At 46.4% G+C, this 21,566-nt stretch overlaps 1 protein-coding gene across 1 annotated transcript in view; it reads right to left on the reverse strand.

Annotated features, from left to right (window-relative positions):
• Window positions 1-21,566, reverse strand: part of LCT (lactase) — a 53,801-nt gene that overhangs the window by 31,261 nt on the left and 974 nt on the right. The window contains exons 2-5 of the mRNA XM_019022146.4: window positions 14,514-14,593; window positions 10,977-11,060; window positions 5,272-5,374; window positions 3,398-3,476 (exon numbers count right to left, since the gene is read on the reverse strand). Of these exons, the coding sequence (XP_018877691.2) occupies window positions 3,398-3,476; window positions 5,272-5,374; window positions 10,977-11,060; window positions 14,514-14,593 (346 nt within the window). The remainder of the gene's footprint in view (window positions 1-3,397; window positions 3,477-5,271; window positions 5,375-10,976; window positions 11,061-14,513; window positions 14,594-21,566) is intronic.

The raw sequence follows: 21,566 nt of genomic DNA on the forward strand, positions 1-21,566 counted from the left end.
AGCCTGACCAACATGGGGAAACCCCGTCTCTACTAAAAATAAAAAATTAGCCAGGCGTGGTGGTGGGGGTCTGTAATCCCAGCTACTCAGGAGGCTGAAGCAGGAGAATCACTTGAACCCGGGAGGCAGAGGTTGTGGTGAGCTGAGATCACGCCATTGCACTCCAGCCTGGGCAACAAGAGTGAAACTCCGTCTAAAAAAAAAAAAAAAGAAATGGAAAACTTCCTGATTTCAGGGAGCCAGCAGCTATTTATCAGCTGGTACAGAAGTACACTGATGTGGACCAGTTGAATATCAGTCCTGGCTACTGCTTCCTTTCTTCATGCTGCTTGGATTTCAGACATAATGGTAGGAGCTCAAGCATCCATCCTGAACCATGAGGTAGAAACCTTGTTAAAGGTGACAAAGCAACAACAAAGGAGCCTGGATTCCTGGTGATTATGAGTAACTTCTCCTCGCACACAGCTTGCAGGTGGTGGAGCAGATTCTGTGCTTTTAACCTCATACACATACATGTTTATGTGCATGCATATGCGTGTACATATGTATATGCATATGAAATAAAACATCACATAAAAGTGCATGCTGCATTTATACAAAATGTGGTCTGATATTTTCTATTTTATTCTAGTCCATTTTCCTCCCTCCCACTCTCCTTTCCTCTTTTTTCTTTCTTTTTTTTCAATTGTGATTGCCAACTTCTAAATTGATTTCACAGTCAATAAGTCATGTCATGCAGGCAGGAAAGCATGCATGCTGCAAATTACAGCCAGCAGAGGTCGGCCTTGAGGAGTGTGGCACATGCCTGGGGAAAAGGACATGGAGTACAAGAGCATCTCCCTGTCACACAGCCATCGTGTGGAGAGCCGATGGCGCCTATACCAGGCTGGCCCACAGCGCAGAACTGGGAGAAGTGACAGGAACACTGCACAGGGATCTTCCTCTCAAAAAGCGAAGCCTGGGGCCGGGTCACCCTGCAGGAGGCGTCTTCCCAACCTAAGAGCCTTCTGTTCCACTCAGCATCAACTCCCTGACATTTGCTAGATCAGGGGGAAAGGGAAATGATCCTTTCCTTTGTAGATGATCCCAAAACATATGCAACTGTGGATCGCAGCTGGGGATGTGTCGCGGCCCCTCAGTGCTCAGCCTCTGCGTATCCACGGTGCCCATAAACACAGCATCCGCTGCTCCGAACCTCGCTCTTACCCAGCCCTCCTGGCCCTGACTCTGTCCTCCTGGATTGCATGAAGAGTTTTGAGGAAACAAATAAACTGCCCTGGGATGAAACAGAACTTGCTGTACAGGCTTGGAGCTGGGAACCCTGGGTTTGCCGGCCATGGAGAGGGATTTAGCACATGATGGCACCTCAGGCTCCACACCCAGGGCTCCTAAGTTCTCCCTTTTTTAGGGTGCAGTGCTGTGTGTCTCCTGCCACATTCTCATGTGAGAGTTGTTCAGGGGCCTCTCTGTCTCCCCTATAAGGTCTAGAATTCTGAAGGAGAAAACTATGTTAGTCATTTCTGAATCACTCCCCACCCACCGCCCCTGCATTCAGTGGGTTCTCCAACTACATCCTCCTGAGTAGGGGCCCCTGGCTGTCCGTTTAATGTAAGCCTGTGTTGGCCCTCCCCTTCAGGCAAAGCACCACCAAGTGCTGAGAGAACCTCCGAGCCGGTGTCACTTGTAATCACTGGCTTTTCAGGGAACCCATTTTATTACGGCTTCTTGAGTTTTCTTTTGTGAAGCCACAGCCAGTCCTTCTTGGCTGACTCCAAGTGTCAGGAAGCAGTGGTAACCCATGTCTGTCTATTGCAAGTCTGCACTGCCACACAAAGCCTGAGGTACAGCTGCTGCTGTGGGTCTGTTGATCTGAACTGCTGATTTGAAGTGGATTGAGAGGATGGAACAATAGAAGGAGGATATGGCTCAGGACAGTCAAGTACTGAAGAGGAAAGGTACAAAGAGGTGTTGGCACTGAATGACCCTGAACAGGGCTGCACTGGAAATATCAGAGGTGAGTGACAAAGAGAACTCTAGCTGAAGGTCTGGAAGTCAATTATTGTCTCCAGCTTTTGTCCCACCCTAAGGGATGGTGCATGAACTTCATGCATGTAACATCCCTCCAGGAGCACTGAGGTTCTGGGCAATTTCCAGTGCTGGCTACCATGCCATTCTTTTCTCATTCACTCAAGAGCGTATTGGGATATGTGTGCATGAAAGCAATGTAATTATGGGCACAACCTCAAAATCTGCTCTAATTTTTTTTTTTTTTTTTGAGATGGAGTCTTACTCTGTCACCCAGGCTGGAGTGCAATGGTGCGATCTCGGCTCACTGCAAACTCTGCCTCCAGGGTTCACACCATTCTCCTGCCTCAGCCTCCCGAGTAGCTGGGAACACAGGCACCCGCCACCATACCCGGTTAATTTTTTTGTATTTTTAGTAGAGACGGGGTTTCACTGTGTTAGCCAGGATGGTCTCGATCTCCTGACCTCGTGATCCACCCGCCTCGGCCTCCCAAAGTTCTGGGATTACAGGCGTGAGACACCGCGCCCCGGCAATCTGCTCTAATTTTTTAAAGCATATCATTTGCAAACTTTGGCACTTGAGTCACTCAGTAAGATATTATTTACAACCCCACCATAGATTCAAACCTCTGTCCCTAGAATGTTGTCGAGTTAGGCATCTGGCTTGCAGCAACAGCTGGCTTTCCTGTCTATGCTGTCTCCTTCCAGGGAGGATGTTTCACCCTTCATATTGAGGAAATGGGCACAGAGAACCCATTTCTCTTACTCATCATGTAACTTCAGCGGGATGGTCAGATCTATCTTTAACCTGGCCACTCTTCCACAAGCTCACACTGTCTCCAGCAAGATCTTAAACTAGAAGGCAGGAGTTCAAATCCTAGCTGGTGCAGTGGCACAATCTCGGCTCACAGCACCTTCTGCCTCCTGGGCTCAAGCAATCCTCCGACCTCAGTCTCCCAAGTAGCTGGGACCATAGGCATGCACCACTATGCCTGGCTAATTTTTGTATTTTTGTAATTTTTTGTAGAGACAGAGTTTCACCATGTTGCCCAGCCCAGTCTTGAACTCCTGGACTCAAGCAATCTTCCCACCTTTGCCTACCAGAGTGCTGGGATTACAGGTGTGAGCCATCATGCTAGTTGCGCACAGTTGGGCGAACTGACAGATGAGAAAGCAGAACCTCGTGAGTCCCACTCAGTAAGAGACTCCCTACTTTCTTTCTGAGTCTTTGTTTCTCATCAATTGAATGGCAATAATCAACTTGGTGGCCCAAGAGTTGATGACAACAGTCCTATAAGATTATACATGTAAAAGAAACAGAGTATTCTACAAATATCAGTTATTGATAGTTCAGTAGGCAACCTGACATTACCTTTTCTTGGAACTTGATGAACAACTCAGAAACTCATTAATATCAAACCCAATGGTGAGCACTTGGTCTTTATTTATGGCTGTAAGAGAAGAAATTAAATTAACTCTACGTAAATGCCAACTAAGAACACGCAAGTCTGAAATCAACAGTTTTCCTCACTCATACAACACACCCAAACTCCAAGCAGTGGTTCCAAGCCCCTTTGGAAAATACCATGAGCTAAGGACTTTAAAAGCTTAGAAGTGAATTCTACTTACTTATTACTTAAAAGTGGTTCTCAAACTTCAATGTGAATAAAAATCATCTGTAGAGCTTGTTAAAACACAGGTTGCTGGTCCCACCCCGAGAGTGTCTGATGCAGTAGGTCTCAAGTAGGGCTCAAGAATATGCATTTCTAATGAGCTCCCAGGTGATGCTAATGTTGATGCTGCTGGTCTGGGGACCACAACTTTGGGAACAATTGATTTAGAAGAACTCAAAGATCAGAAAGGGGTGGAATATTTTTAAAATTGTGGTAAAATACGCATAAACAGAAAAGGTACAATTTTAACCACTTAGAGAGAGGTGGGATCTAAGAACAGAAATTGTTATGCCATCAAAGGTGAGTTCAGATAAGCATTATTAAATGATATCTATGGATGAACTTCAGGGGCCCTGTGGAGCCAACCCAATGCTGGGAGGGGGTCCAGGTGTGCTATGGTTTGGATGTGATTTGTCCCTACCAAAACTCATGTTGAAATTTAATTGCCAGTGTAACATTGTTGAGAGGTTATGGGACTTTTAAGAGGCATTTGGGTCATGAGGGATCCGCCTTCAGGGATTAGTGCAGTCTCCAGGGAGTGAGTGAGTTCCCATTCTAGTGGGACTGGATTAGTTACCATACAGTGGTTGTTATAAAGTGAGGCTGCTTCTGGTGTTTTATCTATTTGCAGGCACTTCCTTCCCCTTCCACTTCTCTGCCAGGTTAGGATGCAGCATGAGGCCCTCACCAGAAGCTGACCAGATGTGGCTGCCTGATCTTGAACTTCCCAGTCCCCAGAACCATGAGCTAAATAAACCTTTTTTCTCTATAAATTACACAGTCTAGAGTATTCTATTATAGCAACACAAGACAGACTAAGACACAGTGGTAGAAAGAACACTACCGACTTCTCCCATACTCTGACCTATGGACAAGAGTGACAGACCTGAATATCAGGGCCCTCAGGCACATTCCCCTCTGCCCCTTCCTCCCTTCTTGCAGAGTCTCCAGTGACTGCCAGCCTCAATGCTATCATAGACCCCACCTTTCCCCTGACTTGATTGGACCAGAAGCAGCCTCCTGATCCATGGCCAACAATCAGATTCACTTTCAAGAATTTGAACTAAGAGACACTAGGAAGATGGCCCTTGAGCTGTGAGTCCTACACTTGAAAGTTCTTAGCATCTTGGTCAGATACCCACCAGGGCCATGTGCAAACTGAGATAATGCGGACACGGAACAAGGGTAAGTGGAGAGGGCTGGCTGGAGAGAGAGGGGCAGAGGAAAGCCCTGCCAAGAGGAGCAGAGATGAGAGACCTTGGAGGGAGAGGTAATGAAAGGAGGCAAAGATGAGTTTCCATGCTTACAACACACAGCTGAGGCCTAACTATCTTTATGTCCATAAGAGGCATCCTTGTGTCGAACCTCTCCTCTTTCTTGGGTCAATGGGGGATGGTTGCAAGGGACCATCAGTAGGAAGGCATAGTACACTAACCCAATCTGGGGTGGGCTTTTAGACTAGCCTTCCTCCCATGCTCCTCCTCCCATTGGAACCCCGGACTTTCAAGACTGCTACCTAGCACACCAGTGCACCAGATGTCACTCAAAACCTCTTCAGCAATGGCCCACTCACCTTCAAAAAGGCTGAAGAGCAGACTGGCTTGGTTCTTCATGGTGGAGGGGCAGTCCGGGAGTTTTAGGTTGAAGATGAAAACTTTCACTTTTGGCTCAATGGTCTGAAAAAGAGAAGGACCAGCAAGTGAACTGAAGCCTCCTGGAAAGCATCTTGATAACAGGGACAGAGTTTCAAGATGAGAAGCTGCGGCACTTACTCTGGCTTTGGAAATGACCTCTAAGTATCTCAGTTAATTAAAGGAGCCGACTCTAGACTCTGAAGGAGAAAGATCTACAATTTTCAATAACATAGTCTACCCTCCCCACCAACCCCCACCTTCACCTCTTCTTTCATCACAGGCTTACAGGGCACCTCTTAGAGCCAGGCACGGTGTTAGGATCAGGAACAAGGCCACTGCTCACATCCAGAGCCTGTGCTACTTAAGAAGCTTAGTTAAGAGGCCACCATTGCCATATCTATGGATGTCTGGGATTTGCTTCAAAATAATCCAGTGTGGTTAGCTGGGTGTGGTGGTGCATGCCTGTAGTTCCAGCTACTTGGGAGGCTGAGCCAGGAGGATCGCTTGAGCCCAGGAGTTTAAGGCTGCAGTGAGCTATGATTGCACCAATGCACTCCAGCCTGGGTGACAGAGCAAGATCCTGTCTCTAAAAAAAATTTTTTTTTAATTAAAAATCTAGTTTGGGAGATAGAAGTTATAGGTTAGGTGAAAGAAGATTAGCTATGAGCCAATAATAGCTCTTGCAGCTGGAGATGGCTTCGTAGCGGTTCATCATTCTTTTTACTTTTGGATGTTAGAAATTTTCCAAAACAAAAAGTTACAGCAGCCCAGCGGGTGTGGTGGCTCACACCTATAATCCCAGCACTTTGGGAAGTTGAGGCGGGCGGATCACCTGAGGTCAGGAGTTTGAGACCAGCCTGATCAACATGGTGAAACCCTGTCTCTATCAAAAATACAAAAATTAGCTGGGCTTGGTGGTGCATGCCTGTAATATCAGCTACTTGGGAGGCTGAGACAGGAGAATCGCTCGAACTCAAGAGGCAGAGGTTGCAGTGAACCGCTGCACTTCAGTCTGGGCAACAAGAGCCAGGCTCCATCTTAAAAAAAAAAAAAAAAAAAGAAAAGTTATATTAGCTGTTATCATTAAAAGGGAAGCAAATGTAATTTCCTCTTCTTATTTCTAGCCATTTCAGTATCAAGGAAAACGTCTCAGGGCTGACATGCTGTTTGACTTCACTTTAAATTACCTTTTTTGTGGGGCTTGGAGTTTGGTCATTTTACTCACAGTAACTTTTTCCTCCTCTGAGCAACTAAAAGCTACCAAAAGATACCAATAGTAACCACTTTAAAAGGAGCCAGGCATAGTCTCTACTTTCTCATAGCCACCTGTGACTTTCTTTACAGATGGGGAGTCAGAAGCTCGAGAGGCCGAGCGGGTTGCCCATGACTGCGCAGTTAGTGGAGCTGTGACTCCACACAGTCCTCATCCCTCCCTGTGCTGGGTCAATGCAGTGGGGACAAACGACCCAGGGTGGCGTGCTTAGGGAAGCAAGGGTTTTCTCCTTCCTGAAAGACGGATATGCCATAAGGCAGCCGGTGATGTCCCAAGGCTGGAGAGCTAGAGGAGCCTCGGAGGCTCCCAGCCTGCCTTCTGCCAAGCGGAGAACTCCCTGGGAGCACAGCTTTTTCTGGTAAGTGGATGGGGGACCTCCTTGTGTGCCTCCTGCAGAACCGAGAACCCTGGGGTGTGCCGCAGCTCTTCATTTCTGGGCTTGAGGCTGTTCTCAGGCCCTCAGACAGCTGTGTGCCGTTGGGGAGTGGCCGCTGAGGGCCCCTGAGGCTCAGAGCGGGCTGTGCAGGTGCTCTGGGGAGAGGGTGGGAATGGGAGCAGGTGCCTGCTCCTCCCTGCCCTGCTTTCGCCCTCTTCCCTCGCAGCCCACAGGAAGAGGCCCCTTCAAGGGGAGGGTGGGGTTCCGGGACAGGGAGGGAGGGGACACCGGGAAGGTGGGCAGCGCGATTCAGGCTCCTGTGGACACAACTCAGCCCCTGTTCTCAGGGCAGGCTCAGCTGTTCTCCCTGTCCTGGGTGTGGTAACTGTGCATGGGAAATGCTACCAGGCATGAGACCACAATCCCAGGAAGGAACAGTGTGCTCTCCAGCTCAGGGGTTGTCAGCTGTCATTTCCGAATCTTTGAGGCTGCCTCTGAGGGGCCAACCCTACCCAAGGAAGTAAAAGGAATAGAAAACCATTGCAGAACATTTATAAACGGCTGCTAAGTTTGTCCAGGGAGAGTTTTACTATTTGGCTGGCCAGCTACAGACTGAAGTTTCAGTGCTTTACCCAGACACTGGTAGAAGTGTCTTGAAAATGTGGTAGCCAGGTGCAGTGGCTCATGCCTGTAATCTCAGCACTTTAGGAGGTCGAGGGGGGTGGTGGATCACCTGAGGCCAGGAGTTCGAGACCAGCCTAGCCAACATGGTGAAACACCATCTCTGCTACAAATACAAAAAAAAAAAAAAAAGCCAGGCATGGTGGCGGGCACCTGTAGTCCCAGCTACTTGGGAGGCTGAGGCAGGAGAATCGCTGGAACCCCGGAGGTGCAGGTTGCAGTGAGCTGAGATCATGCCACGGGGCACTCCAGCCTGGTGACAGAGCGAGACTCCATCTTAAAAAAAAAAAATGTTGTGATGGAAAAAGGGAAGAGACTGAAAATCACATCCTCAAGTACCAGCCATGCAGTGCCTCTGCTGCCTGTCAGAGGCACGCCGCCTCCACACAACAGAGATGGTTTTAAAATGGCAGCTGTGTCTGAACCCATTAGCCTAGCAACAAGCTCTGGTTTAATTCCATGAGGAGGACAAAAGGCAGCTTTAGTCATCACAGGCACAAGCAGACCTCGAAGACACTAGAGTGTTACGTAAGGCCCAGAAACCTTGTCAGCCAGCCCGCAAGCACAGGCCCTGGGCAGCAAGCAAGTTTAGGTTCAGGTGAGGCATTCACAAAAACAACTGAAATTGATCATATGTGATTTAAAAAATACCACCCAAATTATCATGTTCCAAACGCTTGGACTTCTTTTTCTTTTTCTTTATTTTTTTTTTGAGACAAGTCTCTCTCTGTCCCCTGGGCTGGAGTGCAGTGGCGCCATCTCGGCTAACTGCAACCTCCACCTCCCGGGTTCAAGCGATTGTTGTGCCTCAGCCTCCCAAGGAGCTGGGATTACAGGTTCGTGCCACTACACTTGGTTAATTTTTGTATTTTTAGTAGAGACGGGGTTTCGCCATGTTGGGCAGGCTGGTCTTGAACTCCTGGCCTCAAGTGATCCGCCTGCCTCAACCTCCCAAAGTGCTGGGATTACAGATGTGAGACTTATTTTTCTTTTGAAAAGACAGTGTGGTGTCTTAGAATGAGAAAGCCCTAATTCAAATCCCAACGCTGGAGCTCACCACCTTGGTTAAATTGTTTAAACCTTAGGGTGTGTTTTGAGAGGTTGAGATGATGTGAGAATGAAGTGCCTCCCAGGTGTCTGGGATAAGCAAGCACTAAAATTATACAGCTGTTACTCAGATGTCTTTGTGGCTGCATCTGTCACCTTTGATTAGATCAGTGGTCCCCAACATTCTTGGCACCAGGGACCAGTTTCGTGGAAGACAATTTTTCCACAGACTTGGGGGAGGTAGGGGGGATGATGGGGATGATTTGGGGATGAAATTGTTCCACCTCAGATTATCAGGCATTAGATTCTGATAAGGAGCACGCAACCTGGATCCCTCGCATGCGCAGTTCACAATAGGGTTTGCGCTCCTATCTAATATGGCCGCTGATCTCACAGGAGGTGGAGCTCAGGTGGTAATGCTTGCTCGCCTGCCACTCACCTCCTGCTGTGCAGCCAGGTTCCTAACAGGCCATGGACCAGTACTGGTGCTCCACCTGGGGGCTGGGGACCCCTAAATTAGATCATCTTATTATTTGTAGATAACAAAAGCAGCAGTGTCTACTACACAGACAGCTAGAAACACACAGACATTGGGATAGGACTGGTGCTAATTTGTCCATTTCAAGCACTCTGCCTCAGGTAAAATGGAGGATCCATGTAGCTGAAGCTCAGTTTGACATTCCTGAGCTTGGCCTTTTATTTTTATTTTTATTTTTGAGATGGAGTCTCGCTCTGTCACCAGGCTGGAGTGCAGTGGCAAAATCTTGGCTCGCTGCAACCTCTGCCTCCCAGGTTCAAGTGATTCTCCTGCCTCCACCTCCCAAGCAGCTGGGACTACAGGTGCGTGCCACCACACCCATCTAATTTTTGTATTTTTAGTAGAGATGGGTTTTTACCATGTTGGCCAGGATGGTCTTAATCTCTTGATCTCATGATCCACCCGCCTCGGCCTCCCAAAGTGCTGGGATTACAGGCATGAGCCACTGTGCCTGGCCAAACTTGGCCTTTAAAGGGATAATTCCTCAGGTAAACCGTCCTCCTTGGTGATGGAGATGGTGGGATTCAAAACCACAGGTGAGTGTAGGGGGCTGCTCTGCCTCCCTCATGGGAGGCACAGGCTGAAAGCAGTGGGGAGTGGCTTTGTGCCCAAACCTGCAGAGGCAGGAGGTCCAATGTGGGTGCACACCAGTGGCCAGACATCCTTGGAAAGGCCCACAGGAAGGCAGCTCTCCAGGGTTATAGGAATACTGCCAGCACTCGGAAGGTGCAGGAGAAAACGTGGGCACCATCAGATAGACCTTGTCACAGGGGAATAGTTGGGACTCCAGGGAATGAAGCAAGTAAGTCACACAGCAGTGACCAAGCCTAAGAGAGAAACCTGGTATTTGGATAGGAGGCTCCTAACATACTTTCTCTAATAAGCCCGCATCATTAGACTTGAGAAAAGCAGTACTGGGTACAGGAGGGAGTCCTGAGCTTACTGGAAGGTCCAGACGGCTGGGATCTGATTTAGTAGACCTGGGTGTGAAATGTTTGTTTTTTTTTAAATGTGGTAAAATAGACATAAAGAAGAAATTTACAGGCCAGGTGTGGTGGCTCACGCCTGTAATCCCAACACTTTGGGAGGCCGAGGCGGGTGGATCACTTTAGGTCAGGAGTTTGAGACCAATGTGACCAACACGGTGAAAACTTGCCTCTACCAAAAATACAAAAATTAGCCAGGCGTGTTTGTGTGTTCCTGTCATCTCAGCTACTGGAGAGGCTGAGGCAGGAGAATCACTTGAACCCGGGAGGTGGAGGCTGCAGTGAGCCAACATCGCGCCACTGCACCCCAGCCTGGGCAACCGAGGAAGACTCCGTCTCAAAAAAAAATAATTACCATCATAACCATTAAATGTATAGTTCAGTGGCGTTAAGTAGACGCTTATCGTTATGCAACCATCACCCCCATTGATGAGTTGCCTTTTTAAAACTCAGAATGAACCCCAGAATCTCAATTCTCGGCAGATTTCTACACAAGCAAGCAGAGGATCTATGTAAATATTCACCTTAACAAGCTAACCCTCGTATCCCTTCTAGGAAAGACTGCCTAACATCCGATGTTCTCTAGGGATGCTTGCAATGGAAATCTCCCCAGACACAACTCAGCCAGTCTCTGACTGTTGATGGAAGCTCAGTTTATGCAGTAGCCAAAGCATTAAATGTCTAATCTGCTCTCTGAAACCTTCGCTGCATTCATCATTAATGTGGAAAAGGGCTCAAATTACCTGCAATTTACTCAGCTTCTGCCGCAGACTTGCCTCATTTTGGCATTCGTAAGACAAATCAAGAGAGAGGAAATCGACCGCGTCCTGAAAATAGTTAAATAGGGTCATTAGAACCTAAGCACTGTCAAGACTAAGAGCCTCTCAGAAGTACGCTTTTTTGTTTCTCCCCTTATCACTAAACCAAATATTCCAAAGCAGGATTTTCCAAAGGAAAAGACGGAGATGGAACGAGAAAGTGTGTGTGTGTGTGTGTGTGTGTGTGTGTGTGTGTGTGTAGGGGGCGGGGGGTGCCTGTGCCTGTATGTTGTTGGGAACGCATCACCTATGTGCTCATCCATGTGCCTCTGTGCTCAGCACACAGAAAGCACGCAGTGTTGATGGATAAATGAACGCGTGAAGGAGTGTGTATGCCAGAAATGGGAGGCAGTTAGAGGCCAGTGCTGCCCCTGGTGCTTCCTCCATAGACCCTCACATTTGGCCAGGATGGGGGTGGTGGAGCCTTCAGCCACGCGTGGCTCCACAGTCATCCCTGTGAATCCTACAGGGTTTTTGGTTTTGGTTTTAATTTCAGGCCACCGTTTGAAGTCCACCCCCAGTTATCCCTAGCCAGGCCAAGAGCTAGGGCCTGTGGAGTACGCGTTGGGGACTTCCTCTTTAGCAAAGCACAACCCTCATGGTCCTGGTCGTCGACACCCCCATCCACACTTCTGATGAGGATGTCCCCTCTGCCCTGTCTCTGGCCTGCATGTGCTCAAAGAACTTCAGATTCACAGAGTCTACACAGGACCATGCCAACACCCCCAATGCTGCGCTCCCCTCCACGAGCCTGGCTGGCCGTACCTGTCTACCCTTGGCCTGATTAGATCATTACCTGTCTTATCCCTCCCACTGATCATCTGCTTCTTCAAGACAAGGACTAATGGTTACTGTCACCTGGTCAGAACCAAGTGCTCTGTGAATGCCTAGTGTTCCATTATGGGAATGCTAAGCCTGTGGAAGTTACTTATATCCTACTGCTCAAGGTCTTCGCTAAGGTCTGATTGCAAAAGTTCAAAAAATTGCAGCCTCAGGCATAAATGGGTTAATAAGTGGTTCACTACTGGCTCCCTGTTTCTTTCTCAGTCAAGCTGTCATCAGTGTTCACTAAAGACCACACTGGCAGGTATCACTCCAGCATTCCCTGCCCACTCTCGCAGCTCTTGCTTATGTCTGTCAGTTCTGCACAACACATCGTCACTGAGTTCCTACCTCTGAAAGTCACACTGTGTGGGGATGGTGGGTAGGGATTCACATTTAGAGATAAATAATATCCACAGAGGTTTACACCTTTAATAGGGAGGGTTAGCAAATGCACCAATCACACGAGGAGAAGGCAGAAATTTAGAAGTGCTGTAAGAAGCCCACACCAGTGGTTCTCATGCCTTGCTGGGGATTAGACTCACCTGGGGACTTGGGATGCCTGTGCAGGCCCAGGTGGGTCCCACCACATTAAGTCTTGGTCTCTGTGCTCTCTCCTAGCTCTCTAGGTGGTTCTGATGCCCACTCAAGCTTGGCAACCACTGGTCTAGAGCAATGGCTAAGGGTCCGGGTGGGGACAGAGTGCATCAGGGTGAGTGAGGGAGTGTTACTGAGTGAGGCCTCAGCTGGAGAGCACAGTTACGTGTACATTAACAATGGAGAAAATTTTGCTGGAAGGAGATTTGAGGAAGGCAGGAAGACAGGAAGGACGTCCAGTAGGGGATGCAGGAGGGTAGGAAGCAAGCATAGCACTCACATGGACAAAATAGGAGGTGAGGCCAGAGAGAGACAGAGAGAGACGCCCACACGTTCATGCACTGGAGGGTCCTGTGGGATTCGTCCCACTCGGAAGTGTGGCTTCCCAGCAGGTAACTGGTCAGAACTGTGCTTTTGGGAGATTACCCAGAAGCATTGCACAGCATGGACTGGGGCAGAGAGACCAGTACAAAGGCTATTTCTCGACAAGCATTTTTCTGATCAGCACTTTGGTCTCCTGCGTTCATAACTGATAGCAGTTATCGCCCTCTGTAAACTAATTTAGGTGCCATTCTGGCCGTGCAATCAGCCTGGGAGTTGTCCCTCCAGAACCTTATCAGTCCTGGTTCCATCGTGTTTGAACTGGAAAATCTGAAGACCAGACCCTGACTCCTGGGGCCCCCATCAACGCACAGACGCCAATGAGCAGCACAACATCTCTACAGCACCAGGGCGATGCTGCAGAACTACGGAGACCAGCAGTGGTTCCCATGGCTCCCAGACTGCCCAGCTGCCCAAGGGGGCCCAAAGCTGTTCACTTCCTAGATTATCTTAATTTTTCTTTTAAAAATTATAGTTAAAGGCTGGCGCGGTGGCTCAAGCCTGTAATTCCAGCACTTTGGGAGGCCGAGGCAGGTGGATTACCTGACGTCAGGAGTTTGAGATGAGCCTGACCAACATGGTGAAACCCCATCTCTACTAAAAATACAAAATTAGTCGGGTGTGGTGGTGCACACCTGTAATACCAGCTACTTGGGAGGCTGAGGCAGGAGAATCGCTTGAATCCAGGGTGTAGAGGTTGCAGTGAGCCGAGATCGTGCCACTGCACTCCAGCCTGGGCAACAAGAATGAAACTCCATCTCAAAAATAAATAAATAAATAAAATAAAAAATATAAATTATAGTTAAAAAGTGATAGTTGGCTGGGTGTGGTGGCTCATGCCTGTAATCCTGACACTTTGGGAGGCTGAGGTGGGAGGACTGCTCAAGGCCAGGAGTTGGAAGTAGAGGCTGCAGTGAGCTGTGATCATGCCACTGCACTCCGGCCTGGGTGACAGAGCAAGGCCACAAGACCCTGTCTGTAAAAAAATAAATAAATAAAAATAAAAAATAAAAAGTGATAGAGGATATATGTACATTTTTATTTTATTTTTTTTGAGACAGGGTCTTGCTGTGTCACCCAGGCTGGAGTGCAGTGACATAATCACAGTTCACTGCAGCCTTGACCTCCAGGGCTCAAGCAATCCTCCCACCTCATCCTCCCGAGCAGCTGGAACTACAGGCATGCATCACCATGCCTTGCTAATTTTTGTATTTTTAGTAAAGAGGGAGTTTTGCCATGTTGCCCAGGCTGGTCTCAAACTCCTGGCTCAAACAACCCTCCCATGTCCGCCTCCCAAAGTGCTGGGATTACAGACGTGAGCCACCGTGTTTGGCCAGGTGCACATTTTTGAAAAACCCCTTTACCCTAGTACCTGTTTTGCTCTAATCTCATCTCTTATCCTATAAGCTATTTTGGACTCAAAAATCAGAGCCAGCAGAGGCAAGTGGCTTCTTCCTGCAGGGAAGCTGACACTTGACCAAGCAGGAGCTGCAGCTTCAAGATTTTGTTTTTAAGGTAATTATGAACCTGGAGAACGTACACCACTCATTCTGAGGCATTTACAGAAATGTCAAACCAATAGACCAAAACTTCTCTTGTTTTTAAAAAATTAAAATCAAACTCTCCTCAGATGTTACAGGTATATTTTTGGGCTGCTGTCACCTGGGCAAGCGCAGATATGGGTGGTTCTAGCAGGAGCTCCGGGATATCTTCAGCTCGCAGGACAACAGAGAGTTTTCTGCCTGAAACCAACCAGAGACACGAACAGCAGGTGAGCGAGGGCAGGAGGCTCTGACTGTGGAAACCACTGGGGGATTCATTTCCTATGGACCTGAAGAAATCATCCAAATGACTTTACTCTAGCTGAAAGATTTTAGAAGACAAGGAGGCTTAAAAAAATAATGTTCCTTTAGAGAGTGTTTTGTGAAAATCAGGACTATGAAATGCAGAGCAGTTGGAAAGTTGGCAAGGAGAGAACTCCTTCCTAAACTTCTTTTTTTTTTTTTTTTTTTGAGACGGAGTCTCGCTCCGTCGCCCAGGCTGGAGTGCAGTGGTGCCATCTCGGCTCACTGAAAGCTCCACCTCCTGGGTTAATGCCATTCTCCTGCCTCAGCCTCCTGAGTAGCTGGGACTACAGGTGCCCGCCACCACGCCCGGCTAACTTTTTGTATTTTTAGTAGAGATGGGGTTTCACCGTGTTAGCCAAGATAGTCTCGATTTCCTGACCTTGTGATCCGCCCGCCTCAGCCTCGCAAAGTGCTGGGTTTACAGGCATGAGCCACTGCGACCGGCCTCTTTTTTTTTTTTTTTTTTTTTTTGAGACAGGGTCTTGCTGTCGTCCAGGCTGGAGTGCAGTGGCACAATCTTGGCTCATTGCAGTCTCTGCCTCTCAGGCTCAAAATCCTCCTGCCTCAGCCTCCTGAGTAGCTGGGACTATAGGCATGTGCTTCCATGCCTGGCTAGTTTTTAAATTTTTTGTAGAGATATGGTGTCATTATATTTTCCAGGCTGATCTCAAACTCCCAGGCTCAAGCACTTCTCCCGCCTCGGCCTCCCAAAGTGCTGGGATTACAGGTATGAGCCACTGCACTCATTCCTAAACTTCTTTTTAAAGTCAGGGTGCTCTCAGGAAACTTCTGTTCCCTGATTCTTATTTATGGGAAAACATCAATACAGCCCCTACTGGGCACTGAGGGGAGAAACAAGGAAATATAAGCCTGTGTGGCTTGTACCCACTTGCTTTGACATTGGATGATGTAACAGTGGTTCTGAAACTGTTGTGTGCATCACCATCACCTACCGAGATTGTTAAAATGCCAATTTCAGGCCGGGCACGTAGCTCACGCCTGTAATCCCAGCACTTTGGGAGGCCGAGGTGGGTGGATCACTTGAGATTCGGAGTTCGAGACCAGCCTGGGTGACATAGTGAAACCCTGTCTCTACTAAAAATACAAAAATTAAGTGTGGTGGAGTGCACCTGTAATCCCAGCTACTTGGGAGGCTGAGGCAGGAGAATTGCTTGAACTCGGGAGACAGAGGTTGCAGTGAGCCTAGATTGCACCACTGCACTCCAGCCTGGGTGACAGAGTGAGACTCCGTCTCAAAAAGAAAAAAAAAAAAGCCGATTTCAGGCCCTGCCCTCAGAGGTTCAGAGTCAGCAGAGTAGACTGCTGCATTTTAACACACTTCTCGGGGGATTCTGATACAGTGGTCCTCAGACCATAATTTGAGAAACACTGTGTGGCGCTGGGATGGCTCAGCCGTTCTGTGTTGCTAGCGATGGATATAAATTTTCAACCCATATTGGATGTTCCTTGAGGAGCAAAACTTAAACATTTATTTAATCCCTCCAAGTATCAAGCTTAGGACTGGGTGGATAGAAAGTGCTCAGACCTGTGATTTGGAAACATGAAACAAAAATTGAATAAAACCGGAGCTTCAGATTTTAACAATAGGACCATATGGCTGTCTTCACTTTCACCCAAATTCTCTATGGAAGGAAGATATATACTCCACCAATGAAACCACCACAACCATTAGCAACTACAATAGTGCTTATTTTGATAAGCATAATGAATCTTTGAAATCCTTCTAGCATGGAATATCACTTGGAGATATTTAGTTCTCATTCTGACAAGATAACGTTTTCCAGTTATTTAATGGTTGTGCCCCATGGATCCGTTTCACATTCCACAGATTTCCAGACTTCAGACCATCATCACTTCCGCAGATTAAACCGCTAATCTACTTCAGCGTCTCTCTATACATTTGCCTATTCGGGACATTTGTTGTAAATGTAAATTGTAAATGTAAATATGTGGTTGTGACTGGCCGCTTTCACTAGCATGTTTTCAAGGTTCATCTGTGTTGTATCATATATCAGAACTTCTTTCTGGCCAAGCACAGTGGCTCACACCTGTAATCCCAGCACTTTGGGAGGAGGATCACTCCTCCTTTGGGAGGAGATGGGAGGATCACTTGAGGTCAGGAGTTCGAGACCAGCCTGGCCAACATGGTGAAACCCTGTCTCTACTAAAAATACAAAAAAATTAGCCGGGCGGGGTAGCGCATGCCTGTGGTGCCAGCTACTTGGGAGGCTGAGGCAGGAGAATTAATTGAACTCGGGAAGTGGAGGTTGCAGTGAGCCATGATCGTGCCTCTGCACTGCAACTTGGATGACAGAGCGAGACTCTGTCTAAAAAATAAATAAATTAAATAAATAAATAAAATAACTTCTTTTTATTGCTAAATAATATTCGATTGTATGGATATATTAATATCACATTTTATTTATGCATCAGCTGATGGTCATTAGGTGTTTCCACTTTTGGTTTTTATGAATAACACTGCTATGAATGTTGGCGTACACATTTTTGTTTGGACATTTGTTCATTTCACTTCGATCTATACCTAGAAGAGGAATTGTTAAGCCATATGTTAACTCTAAAGTTTGAGGAAACACTGGGCTGTTTTCCAAAGTGGGTGCACCGTTGTTCATGGCCCCAGCAGTGTACACAGGTTCCATTCACTCCACAGTGTCACCAGCACTGTTATTGTCTGTCTTTTTAATTATAGCCCTCCTCGTAGGTGTGAAGCGGTATTCTGTTCTATTTTAATTGTTGGATTAAGTAGTTGGTTCATTGGCATTTCTTATAGTTTTTTTTTTTTTTACTTTTAACCGAGTTATGTTATATAACATTTTTGATGTATATTAAATAATACATTTTTAAAAGAGCAATACATCTATAGGATTGGACTTAGAAGGGAAGTGAGAATGAGGGAGAGAGAGGGAAGAAAAACCACTTTTTAAAACAGTAAGGAGACTTTGAAAAAGAGAACTTATTCTGTGTCTTGCATGATATTGGGGACAGATATTTGGGGAAACACAAAATGAAGGGTAGAAAATAAGCAGAAGAAAAGAAGGAAGATATGAGTTTAAAAAGAGAGTCTTTAGTCACCTGATGGAAAGTAAAAATAAAATATGGAGAACATTTAAATAAACATGTACATATAGTTTTATAATTTAAAGAATTTTGTGGCATCCACCCTCAAAATCAGATTTTTCTTTATTTGAGATTATATTGTCTTTCCTTCTTTCTTTTTATTATTATTTTTCAATCCTGCTTCTTCTGTAGTCTTTCATTTTTTCTTTTTTCTTTCCCCTTTCTTTCTTTTTTCTTTCCCCTTTCTTTCTCTTTCTTTTTCTTTTCTTTCTTTCTTTTTCTTTCTTTCTTTCTTTTTTTCCTTTCTCTCTCTCTCTTTCTTTTTCTTTCTTTCCTTTTTTTTTTTTTTCTCAGGGTCTGGCTCTGTCACCTAGGCTGGAGTGCAGTGGTGTGATCTTGGCTCGCTGCAGCTTCTGCTGCCCGGGTTCCAGCGATTCTCTCACCTCATCCTCCCTTGTAGCTGGGATTACACATGCACACCACCACCCCTGGCTAATTTTTGTGATTTTTTTTTTTTTTGGTGGAGATGGATTTTCGCCATGTTGGCCAGGCTGATCTCGAACTCCTGAGCTCAAACAAGCTGCCCACCTCAGCCTCCCAAAGCGCTGGGGTTACAGATGTGAGCCACTGCGCCTGGTCTCATTCTTTCAGAGTTTATTTTACTCAGAGCTTCTTCAGTAGGATTGGAGCCAACACACGTCTCTGTGTTTATTTGCTGACTCGCCCCAAGACAGGCACTGGAATGAGCACAGTGGTTCTTCTTCATGGCGCTCCTAGGTTCAGGAAACCGTCTCCATGTCCAGAGCTCCGCTCTCCCTCAGACTGGGCCCCTTTCCTCTTTCTGGAGCCTGCTGTCTCCCTGCATTCCTGACTGCTCAAATGGTGGCCCAGGAACAGCCTTCCTGGCAACTCTGTCTAAAATACCCCCAGCCACTCTCACACTTTCTTCCCTTACCCTGTCTTTAAAAAAAAAATCGTGGTAAAATACACATAACAGAAAAAGTACCATCTTAACTATTTTTTTTTAATTTTTTAATTTTTTTTTATTTTTGAGACAGAGTCTCGCTCTGTCGCCCAGGCTGGAGAACAGTGGCGCAATCTCGGCTCACTGCAAGCTCTGCCTCCCAGGTTCACGCCATTCTCCTGCCTCAGCCTCCCAAGTAGCTGGGACTACAGGGGCCCGCCACCACGCCCAGCTAATTTTTTGCATTTTTGGTAGAGACGGAGTTTCACCGGGTTAGCCAGGATGGTCTCGATCTCCTGACCTCGTGATCTGCCCGCCTTGGCCTCCCAAAGTGCTGGGATTACAGGCGTGAGCCACCGCGCCCGGCCATCTTAACTATTTTTAAGTGCACAGTTCAGTATTATTAAGTATATTCACATTGTTGTGCAACCAATCTCCAGAACTTTTTCATTTTTCTGAACAGAAACGCTACTCCCATTAAAGAGCTCTCCATTTCTCCCCTACCCCAGCCCCTGGCCTCTGCCATTCTCCTTCCTCTCTCCATGAATTCGACTGCTCTAGTTTCCGCCTATACTTGGAATCATACAGCGTTTGTCTTTTTGTGTCTGGCTTATTTCACATAGCATAATGTCCTCAAGGTTCATCCATGTTGTAGCATGTGATGACTTCTTCCCTTTTTAATAAATGTGGAGTAATATTCCATTTTATGTCTATGCCACGTCTCGTTTATCCATTCATCCATCAGTGGATATCTGGGTTGCTTCCACCTTTTGGCTATTGTGAATAAGGCGGCTATGATGTCCTAGTTTATTTTTCATTTATTTATTTATTTTTGAGATAGAGTCTCGCTCTGTCGCCCAGGCTGGAGTGCAATGGCGCAGTCTCGGCTCACTGCAACCTCCACCTCCCAGGTTCAAGCGATTCTCCTGCCTCAGCCTCCTGAGTAGCTGGGACTACAGACACGTGCTACCACGCCTCGCTGATTTTTTGTATTTTTAGTAGAGATGGGGTTTCACCGTGTTAGCCAGGATGGTCTCGATCTTCTGACCTTGTGACCCGCCTGCCTCAGCCTCCCAAAGTGCTGGGATTACAAGCGTGAGCCACCACGCCTGGCCTTATTTTATTTTTTTGTTTAAGGCCAGGCGTGGTGGCTCACGCCTGTAATCCCAGCATTTTGGGAGTCCGAGGCTGGCGGATCACCTGAGATCAGAAGTTTGAGTCCAGCCTGGCCAACACGGTGAAACCCCGTCTCTACTAAAAATACAAAAATTAGCCAGATGTGGTGGTGCGTGCCTGTAATCCCAGCTACTGGGAAGGCTGAGGCAGGAGAAATGCTTGAACTCGGGAGGCAGAGGTTGCAGTGAGCCGAGATCACACCACTGCACTCCAGCCTGGACGAAAGAGTGAGACTCCAACTCAAAAAAAAAAAAAAAAAAGAAGAAAAAAATGTTTAACGTCTCTATAATCAAATACATGCAAATTAACAAGAGATGAAAATAAGCTGTTTTCAGCTGTCAAATTAGTAATAAAATATAGCATTTGAAACTGACAGAATGGGGTCAGAGAGTAATTTTATAACTGTTCGTATAAATGATTACAACTTTTCTGGAAAATAATTTAGTATCATGCTTTAAAATCTTAAAGAATGCAGATCTTTTCACCTAGTAGTTTCAATTCTAAAACTCTGTCAGAAAGAATTTATCAGAAGGTGGGAAATAATTTATAGATAGGAATGTCATTGCAACATAACTTGTTACTAGTGAAAATTAGAATAAACATACAAAAATAAGGAAAATACCTTAAACTTTATGCTTCATTTATACAATGGGAACCTAAAAGACCATTGAAAGTTATGCTTTCAAGTTTTTCTTTTGTTTTAAGCAATACTATTCCAGCACTGGAGTAAATTATTATATTATTTTAGAGATAGTGGCTCTCTATGTTGCCCAGGCTGGTCTCCAACTCCTGGCCTCAAGCAATCCCCCTGCCTTGGCCTCCTAACGTGCTGGGATTATAGGCATGGGCCACCACGCCTGGCTCAAGTTTTTAATAAAATGAGAATATAGTCATAAACTATGTTAAAATGAAAAAGTAGAACATAGAAGTATATATATATACATATCAGGTACTATATATACAAATATGTATGTATATGGTATATAATAAAAACAAGAAAGCATATATAATCCAAAATTGATTCTCAAAATTGGTGTACCTAACATACACTTAGGGAATTGATTATAATCACAAATGTCCTGGTTCAGCCTAGGCCTACAGATCAGAACTTCAAGTCCCCCAGGAGGCAGGAATGTGAACAGTTACAGTTGTGCTCTCCTCATCCTGTGGTATATAATTGTTTCATCTTGTATTTGTCTGTCTCCCAAGCTGCAATGTAAGCTCCAACTAAGACATGTAAGTATAGGGGAGCCGAGGGGGAAGGACAGGAAACCATGAAACTTTGCCTCCAAGTCAGGGTAGCAGGACATAGACGGAAAGGAAGACAGAAAGACAATCAGTGCTTGCACAACTCAAGACTGGGCAAGGGGTATTTCAAAGATACATGTGTGTATATAAATATATATATATATATATATATATATATATATATATTTTTTTTTTTTTTTTTGAGATTGTCTTGCTCTGTCGCACAGGCTGTAGTACAGTGGCATGATTTCGGCTCACTGCAACATCTGCCTCCTGGGTTCAAGCCATTCTCCTGCCTAAGCCTCCTGAGTAGCTGGGATCACAGGCGCCTGCTACCATCCCTGGCTAATTTTTGTATTTTTAGTAGAGACGGGGTTTTGCCAT

The sequence above is a fragment of the Gorilla gorilla genome, chromosome 11 (assembly GCF_029281585.2).
Source record: "Gorilla gorilla gorilla isolate KB3781 chromosome 11, NHGRI_mGorGor1-v2.1_pri, whole genome shotgun sequence".
NCBI classification, from domain to species: domain Eukaryota; kingdom Metazoa; phylum Chordata; class Mammalia; order Primates; family Hominidae; genus Gorilla; species Gorilla gorilla.